At 41.6% G+C, this 9,776-nt stretch overlaps 1 protein-coding gene across 1 annotated transcript in view; it reads right to left on the bottom strand.

Moving 5' to 3' along the window:
- The window catches only part of PRDM5 (PR/SET domain 5), a 139,838-nt gene that overhangs the window by 110,096 nt on the left and 19,966 nt on the right, over positions 1 to 9,776 (bottom strand). The window contains exons 4-7 of the mRNA XM_018568857.1: positions 5,322 to 5,511; positions 4,287 to 4,461; positions 693 to 785; positions 322 to 443 (exon numbers count right to left, since the gene is read on the bottom strand). Coding sequence (XP_018424359.1) covers positions 322 to 443; positions 693 to 785; positions 4,287 to 4,461; positions 5,322 to 5,511 — 580 coding nt within the window. The remainder of the gene's footprint in view (positions 1 to 321; positions 444 to 692; positions 786 to 4,286; positions 4,462 to 5,321; positions 5,512 to 9,776) is intronic.

Here is a 9,776-nt window from a genome sequence, read left to right as displayed (position 1 = left end):
CCCCCCCCCACATGCTAGCCAGTGTATTGTCCGGCGGATCCAGAATAACACTGGCACCCAATGAGAAGCGCTCGATGATGTAATTTGATGCTCCCAGAAGAGGAGAGAGCTATGAAGTTCAAGGAGGGATGGGGCTGTGCTAGGCAACTAGCCAAATTTTCTAGCAAATTCAGAGGCACACTGCAAGTTAATAAAAAAATTGTTCATGGAAGAGGAAAACACTACAAGTAACCATTTAAAATAATTTACGTGCTTTCACCTGCATTTTTTAGGTTGGTGACAGGGTTCTTTTTAAACGTCTCATACATATTGGTAACATACCTATATGCACATTTTCCTTGTGCTTTTTCAGTGTATCTTTGCTTCTAAACCTTTTCCCACAGCTATCAGCCTTACATATAAATCTCACATCTCCTTTGCATGCCTCTTTGTGCTGTTCAAAACTGAAATAGAAAAACAGAAAACATCATTAAAGAATATATTAAAATATATAATATGGTCAAATATACAATTTTTTTGTGCATGCTTTATAGAAAGAGAACAAGATAACTCGTGCATTACCTATATAGGAGATAAAGAAGTACTTCTTTTTCTTGGTTAGATGTCAAAAAAGAAGACTAGGAAGCTTGAAAGTGGGCATGCAAAAAGGAAGCCAGAAATAAGACAGCAGTTCAGTAATTCAAACACAAAACCTCAACGCTGAGCCGAAGGAGGTATTGCAAACGGAACACTGATAAGTCCCTGAAGTGTCTCCGGAGATGATATTCTCTGAACATTGAAGTACACTGAAGAAAAGAGAACATTTTAGTGTCTGCAAACACAGCAGCAAAATTCTGTACGTAGAGCTCATATCCAACACAACAATAATCTTCCTGCACATCCCCAGGAAATGCCACATGTCAATTATTTTGCTAATCCAGCGCTCTGGTATTTACTAACATATAAATATAGGTGCTGTATTCCCGGTTAGCGATATACAAAATGGAAACATCTGGAATTGTGTTACATTAATTTTAAGCAATAAATCTAAAAGACACATATGTAAAATGTGTGCTCAAAGGGCACAGTGCAGTGGCTCACTGAAGTCCTGATCTCCACAATGGGTGCTATCATCATAACATTTAAATATTCTTTTTCCTCGGCAATGGATTCCTCCTGCTGTATAAAAACTGTCCCTGGGGTAATTGTGTATTAATGTGACAAGGATATTAGTTTGCACAGCGGGCACTGTAAATGGTGAACCCCACTTCTGACTATGCTAGTATTGAATAAATTAAGAAAATTCATATTTTTTAGTAGCTTGGAATGCATCATTATTGCCCCCCAGACAACAAAGGTTTTCATAAATACCCACTGTCCACTGAGAGCATCCATATAAACTTCAGTAGGTTATTAACTAACAAATCAACCTACTGTGGGATATTATTGAAAAAGTGTTGCCAATTATTAACTATCATATGTGTTCTTTTGCCCAATGGGAATGCACTATACTAAATTGTATCTCATAAACCTTTTTCTTTATAAACTCACGAAACAATCGTAAGAAATAAAGCTAGTCAGCAGTGATGATATATACCTGCAGATAAGTACCTCATACCATCCTCCTTACTATAAAGCAGATGAAAGGTGTAAGGGAAAATAACACAATACAGACATATGGGAGGATGTAATGTATGAAGACACTAAGATCAATTTACTGGTGTAAGGTACATGATCTTTAAAGTAGTGGAACCTTACTGAAGGATTAATGAAACAGAACAGTGAAAGAGAAACCACAATTCAGAACAGATAATAAAATATAATAAAAAAGGGGACAGAAAGATTTAGATGTGGGGTGACGTAAACTTGAATGAAAATCAGTGAAAATACGTGTTAACTGACCCAAAACCACAAAAGTCTAAGATCCAAGATTATTTTTAAGAGTACATATTGCATTAGATGACTTACGTAGCCAAGCATGAGTGCAAGACATGAAATCACTTTCTACAGAGTTGTTTGCATTACCTAGACAAAAGTAGAGCTAGAATCCATCCACCATATACATTATAACAAAAAGCACCCACATAATTCAGATGCGTTAATATTTTCAAAGCAGGTAGCGACATGCATATTACTGCACTTCTCTTGTATGCGTGTACCATGGCTACAAAAGGTAATAATGGAAAAACACTGCAATGTTTTTATACAAAGTACAGATACAAAAGTATCAGTTACAATAGGCAAACCAGCATAAAAATGTTACATATCTCCTTGCACTCTTTTGTGTGCTTTACAAATACAGGTGACCTCTATAGCTAGGGGAACTGTTCTGGTTTATCTAATAAGCCAAAACATATATCAAACATAGCAGTCAGAACAATCAAAGTGAATTGCCAACTGGTGTCTATGGGTTACTAAACTTATGCAACCCTACCTGTGTACAGTGTACACCAAGCAAGCAAAAATGTTTATATTCAGATAAAATTGAATTTAGATGTTTTCATTGCCCAAAACGAATACACTATTTCAGAAAAATACCAATAACCATAAAACAGACGCAAAATGATTACCTATAGTAGTGTAAGATACTGAATACAGTACAGTAGGGATGTACCGATACCGGTACTTCCGGTAGCATAGAGCCGGCTTCCCGGGCAATCAGGAAGCCAAAAAGGCGTCTTGATTGCCCAGGAAGCTGACAACATTATGTTTGGCTGGCTGGATGCTGATTGGCCGGGAATCCGGCTTCCCAGCCAATCGGCATCGAAGTCGGCCAAACAGATCTGACAATATGGTGACACGACCCCCACCCTGCAGGCACCTCATTCCCCCCACATAGATCCTTAGCAGCATTCATTAACGTACTAGTCCCTCAGCCAGCTGGGCAGACACCGCTCTCCAAGCTCTCCGGGATCTGCCCTTGTCTCCTGTGTGTACAGCGCCCACGTGATCGGCCCTAAGCCTGCTACTGTGCATGCGCAGACTGCCCAGTGCTCTCATTCAGAAATCCTGTGCATGTGCAGTAGCAGGCTGAGGGCAGATCACGTGGGCGCTGTGCACACAGGAGACGGCAGATCCTGGAGAGCTTGGAGAGCGGTGTCTGCCCAGCTGGCCGAGGGACTGGAACGTTAATTAATGCTGCTAAGGATCTACGTGAGGGGAATGAGGTGCCTGTAGGGTGGGGGACGTGTCACCATATTATCAGATTTGTTTGCCCGGCTCGACACTGATTGGCTGGGAAGCCCGCTCCCCGGCCAATCAGCATGGAGCCGGCCAAACAGCATGGAGCCAGCTTCCTGACTCCTTGTTTCCTCGCGGCACTGCCGGTCATAGGAACTCTCCCTCTGACCGGAAGTTCCAGTATCGGAAAAGGTATTGGAGCATTTGGGCGGGTACGAGTACTCGCCCAAATACTCGGTATTGGCACCGATACTGGTATCGGTGCATCCCTACAGTACAGAAAGCTATGGAAACCAATCAGATTTCACATTCCTGGAGATAGATCACTTAAGAAATTGTCTTTTTGGTTACTATAGAATGCTGCACTAAATACAATATCAATTCATTTTTACTGTCTTGCTGAATAAGACTGAAGATGTTGTACACTGCAAAATAAAGAGTGAAAATGATAGCAAACTGGACCATTATCAGAGAAGCATTCTGATATCTGTTCAGCTTTTACATAATCTGGAACCTTATTTGGAATATGCAGTTCAGATTTGGGCACCAAAAATGTTGCATTTTTTTTGCATCAATGCAATTCTCTGGCTCCTGCAGACTTCTCCTCCTGTCCCTGTCTGTATGTCAGTATGGACATTTAATAACATGGATGGCAGAAGAATAAATGGACTACAAGTCCTTATGAAGCAATCTGATCATGTTGTATGTTACAACCTGAATATGGGTGTAGCATGAAACATGGTCAGAAAGGTAAACTTAGCCTTTAAGGCTTTACTTGCATCTTATCCCGGTGTGCTGGCTTCTTCTTCATTTGTTGCCTGGCTTTGTGGTGCCTACACTGCCATGCACCCTCATTTGATTTTAGGTCCAGGGGTATTGTGCATAATGGACTCAAACTAGGAGCAGCAGGGTAAAAGGATGAGAAGATTGTGTGCAGGTCACACAATGCAGAGGTATAGTTGTTGAGGTAATAAAGTGCCAAAATGCAATAGCCTTTAACTCTCAAAAATATATCTAGGTTATAATAGGCATGTCAAAGCTACCTGAATAATATATGCACACACCTAACACAACATGAAAAAATACATATGATAATGAGATATAAATCAAATATTTCCAGAACTCACTGTCTCTGAAGAGCCTGTTTTACAGGGAATTTTTTTCCACAATTCCTGCACTTAAACTCCTTCTCTTCACTAGGTTTCTGATGCAAAGCTTGAAGATGTTCAGCAAGAATCTCATGACTGGGAAAACTGGATTCACAAAGAGGGCAGTCATGGTCATCTTTATGTTTACAGTGTTCTGTGATGTTAACAAAGTACAACAGAACTGTAAGTTATTAACAGAAATTAGGAACAGTTCTTAATTAGCAATTAGTTCTTAAAGATGAACTCCAGGCAATCAGTTAAATGCACAGGTGAAATACATAAATGGGAGTGAAAGGATTTGTATTTTTGTCTAGGAAGTCCTGAGATCTATATACAGCCCTGGCAAATAGCAAAGCCAAGTTGGTGACCTGATTTTTTCCACTGCTGCAGTTAAGCAATACAGTTAGGCCACCACTTCACCCCCCAGCCTGTAACTGGGCAGTTATAGAGCAGCATCAAACAAATGAGGTTGTCCCTCTGCTCACACTCTTTCCTTCCCTCAGCATATTTCTTGTCAGCACATATTTGAATAGCAGACTTGATTGGCTCCTGGTACTGCCTCTCCTGTCCTAGTGTAAGTGCTACTGTACAGGGGAATACAGGAAAACGATGCCAATTCAAATTCAGGTACATATACGATTTGTATTTACAAACACATTCAATATTTTGTGTTTTAGGAAAACATGACTGCATTCATTGGAGTCCTTTATATCTGCCTGAGATTTAATTGTAATTAGTTAACTAGTTGTAAGAGCATGCCAGATTGTTATAACACCTGCAGGTCCACCAGGACTTCTATCACATGCATATAACGTAGTATTAACTGTCTAGGTGTCGAAAAAACACATCCTACAAGTATGATCTCTTATGACTTGTATAGCTTACTGACATGTTCCTCACTGCTATTACTGGTGCATGGAATCAGAAAAAACCAGAGAACATTACATCACTAGCGCTAAGATTCATGTCACTGGTCTCTGTGAATAATCAGGACCTCATGAATGTGGCATTCACCTGTTTCGGTTTTCTCCCCAGCAGGGAGTGGGACCTCTTTAATACTATCTTCCTCTTCTTTGGAGACTACACTAACAACTTCCTTGTTTTCTTCTTCAGCCTCCTCCATATCACTGTCCAAGTATCCAATGAGCAGTTCTGTATTTGTGTCTATGTCCTCAATAGCCAGGTAGAATATGTTCTCCCCTTCCTGGATTAAAGACAAATAATAGAAAAAATAAAATGGGAACATTTTGTTTTTTCAATAAACAATATAACAGAATTATACCATTAAACTCTGCTACAACTATCAACCACCTAATATGTAGCAAAGAACAATTCATGATATTCAGGTTTGATTACTGAGCAACCTGACTAAACAAATATTCAAATGTTGAATAACATATTTTTCCAGTTAAATTGGGAAAGTATTATAAGCTTCAAAGATGAAACAATCTAATGGAATTTCCTTATTGATCTCATTCAAGGAAGTGGGATTCAGAGAGCAGGCAATATACCAATGAAGATTTTTTTTCAAACTCTCACTTAAAGTAGTATTAAACGCCAAAACTTTGATAAATCAAACAAATATACATTTCCCAGGCAAGTATTTATTTTTATTTTTGTGACCATGCACTTATAGTCATCATGTTTCTAAACAGCTGGGTCAAGTCTCTCAGCTCATCTCCCCTGAACTTCCTATCCATTACAAGAACACAAGAGACAGCACAATCTCCAGCAACTGTTCATCTACTAGCCTGTAGAAGGGTGGAAGGAGAAGAAGGGTCCAGGGGAGGGGAGTATCTTGATTTGCTGTGCCTGTGTGTTTGTGGAGACACACAACGCTTACTGGAAAAAACATAGACACCAGCACTCCAAGTAATGAATCAGTGGCGTCTGTTTATTGACACATGAAACATAGCACGATGCATCAAGCGCAACGTCTCGGGGTCTCACAGGATCCCTTCATCAGGCAAAATAAGTGAGCCCCCCGAAACGTTATGTTTGATGCATCGTGCTATGTTTCATGCGTCAATAAACAGAAGCCACTGATTCATTACTTGGAGTGCCGGTGTCTATGTTGTTTTCCTGTGTCCATCTACCGGCACCGGCCTACACTTTAGCAGACGTTATTATCCCCCTCTCTGGATGTCATGACCGCTGGGCAGCCAGGCGAACCTCCGAAGCTCCGGACAGTCGGACTTGGCGGACTTTTTCGGCCCTGCGAGCACTCCGAGCTGGCCTGTGGGGGGGGGGGCTGCCGTGGGAGGACCTCCGTAAGGGGTCCCCTGGGGTGGCGCTCTCTTCCCCCGTGGCCGCTCAGGCTAACTCTAAGGGGGGCTGGCGCTCCTTCGTATGTTTCAGTTCCATATGTTAGGTTGTGTTGCCGATTAGATGCATCTCCTACATTGCTGTTGTTTTGACCACTGTTTTGTGACAACTTCAACCCCATAGGTCCCACTCTCAACCCCTACCTATACAGGGTATAGCTGGGGCCCAGGTAGCGTACATACAGGAAACCCACTTCAAACGGGACGCGGTTCCATCCTCCCCAGGATCCTGTTTCTAATGCAAGCACTACCCATTCGCCTGCTACTGGCCTTTTTCTCTCGCCTCCGCCGCATGTTCCTGCTCTTCGTCTGGGCACATGGGGCCCCCAGAATCAATAGGCGACTTCTCACCATGCCCAAATCAGCGGGTGGGATTGGGCTTCCAGACGTGGGCCTATACTATAGAGCAGTGCATCTCAATAGAGTCGTGGACTGGTGCTGCCACTCCACCCTTAAGCAGTGGGTACGCATGGAGCAGGGGGTATCCCCGACCCCCTTGCTGGGACTCCCATGGCTCTCGGGGCCCCTGCCTGCAGCCTGCTCCCAACACCCCACAGTGGGAGCTACACTCAGGATTGTGAGATCGCTGTTCCGCTCATCTTCTATCTCCCCATTCCCCTCCCCACTCGCCCCAGTGATAGGAGATCCAGACTTTCCAGCAGGCATGGAAAACAGACGTTTACGTGGTCTAATCGGCCTCAATACGTTCCGGATTCGAAATTTTAGAGAGGGGGGTCAATGGATGGAGGCAGCCGCCTTACAGGCCCTTCTGGAGCCTCCTCTAGATGCCGGGACCGCTTACCTGCTCAGGCACCCCCTATTAGCAATCCCTGCCAGGCTACAGGTGGACAGGCCTCGGACTCCCTTTGAAGATATGTGTGGGAAGGGGGTGCACATATCTTCAAAGGGGTCCGAAAATTCGCTGTCAGTGAATTACATACTACTAATTGCCTCCCCGCCGGATTTCATCCCCCAATACTTACTCAGATGGGAGACTGACCTGGGTACGACATTTACCCCTAGACAGAGGGAAACGATGGTCTACTTTGCGCTTAAATGCTCGATAGCGAACAGATTCCAGGAACAGGGTTACAAGATCCTGTCGCGGTGGTACAGGGTCCCACATGTCCTCCACAAAATGAACCTCACTTTGACTGTACCAGAGAGGGCTCCATTAGCTAATAAATCTCCTAGTTTAAACTCTCAGAACGGCTCCCCTGACACGACCGAAACTCAATCTAAAAAGTAAATTCATATGCTTCGTATACGATACACTACGCTGCCTGACCAGTGGCTTGCTCGATGCCAGTAGTTGGGTATAGGATCAAGCGCCATGCCACTGTGCCCTTGCAATAAATTGTCTCGTGTGAGGTTATGTTACTCAGTATGTTATGTACACTTGTGTATTTTACGATGAACAGTTGGCTGCCTGCGTGTAGACCTTTACGATTGGATACTGTACCAGACTGTTGTTTTGCCAAATAAACCGAGATTTACAAAAAAAAAATGATAGGAGCTCACATTTTAAACAGAAGGCACTTTGTAGGCTGGACATTAACAAGGCAATATAGCATTAGGCCATTTTAGCTCACATATGTATTTTAAAATAAATCCATAATTTCTAATATTGTTAGCGGTGACTTGCAATTTTAAGCAACTGATCAATGCCAGTCACCGCTAGGGCAAATAGAAAACAATTGTGTTGCGGTGCAGAGACCTGAATGGAGTGTACATTTGAACGCTCCAAATGAAGTTAAAAAGAAAATAAACAGAGTGATGCACTGAAACAGCGCATCACACTCCCCTCTGCACATTGGCCTGCACGCTGCAACTCTGCATTCTAACGTGTGAGTTAGTGTGACCAAGCCCTAAAGGCCACAAAAACATGCACAAGGTGTTTTTTTAGAGTACCTGCTAGAATGGAAAATGTTTTATACCTACAAAGTATTAAGCATTAATGAATCAAATGCCATTAGCAATTACAATGGCATTGTATGTCTTCATTATACAGTACAGCGCAATACTTGATAAAATAACAATGGGAGACATAATGTCTTGCTCCATTTATATAGCATTGCAAGATCAATATTCTTTTTAACACTGTCTCATATTTTCTTATACAGAGCAAAGTGAAAGAAGACCAAAGCAGCTGTCTCCTCCTCTATTGGCTTATCACTGAATTTTCTGCTGCATTAAAGCCTTGGATAACACCCAAAAGAAGTAGAGGAAAATCATGTTTACCAAAAAAGGACTTCCAAGCCATCTCATACTTCTTTAGTGTTTATGTGATGAGACTTCTGCTATGTGAAGAATATATCCATGGTGTATTTCAGCCATTTTTGTGAAACAACGTACACTAAAATTATGCTCTGTATATCTATCAACTAGAATGTACAATTGCTCAAGCATTTCAAAACATGGATCGCACTTACATCTGTTTTCTTTTGTTAACTTGTCTGTATACATATCAGATTTTAAAATGTCTGCAATTACTGGTTATATCTGAACTCTTACATACACCTACATAAAGTTATTTTGTTTTATATCAGAAGATTTATCACACTATCCAATGCACATTCCATGAACTCCTGGGAATGGACTAAGCAAAATATTTTAAAAGCTGATCAGAAGTAATTATATAATATATATTTTCACAACCTTTTTATTTGAATTCAACAGGCCTGGTTTACTATTATTATTATACAGGACTTTTATAGCGCCAACAGTTTGTGCAGCGCTTTACAATATAAGGAAGACATTATAATTACAATACAAGTCAAGGCAAGATGGCAAGGAGGGCCCTGTCTGTGAGGGCTTGCATACTAACGTATTTGACCATAAAACTAAGCATTTATGCTTACTCAGATAAGAGAAATCAATGCCCATGGAATTCTAATGCCCATGTACTCTCCAGTTTCCAAATGAATGCCAGCTAAGCCTTGCCTCTCTATGGTTTTGGGTCTGTGTGTGTGTGTATTTTTACACTTGCATACCATATAGGAATAAAACCCATATTGTCCTTACTTGGCTATAATCAAGGGAAACTCTAGAAAGCCTAATTTTAGAAAGTCTTTGTGAACTGTACAAGTCTGTGTATTGTAATGCGCATGTGTGAATCTTTGTGCACATTTCCAGAAGTTCCATC

Source organism: Nanorana parkeri, unplaced genomic scaffold, assembly GCF_000935625.1.
Source record: "Nanorana parkeri isolate BGI_ZX_2015 unplaced genomic scaffold, ASM93562v1 scaffold1254, whole genome shotgun sequence".
NCBI classification, from domain to species: domain Eukaryota; kingdom Metazoa; phylum Chordata; class Amphibia; order Anura; family Dicroglossidae; genus Nanorana; species Nanorana parkeri.
This window is presented reverse-complemented; position numbering and strand designations above follow the sequence as displayed.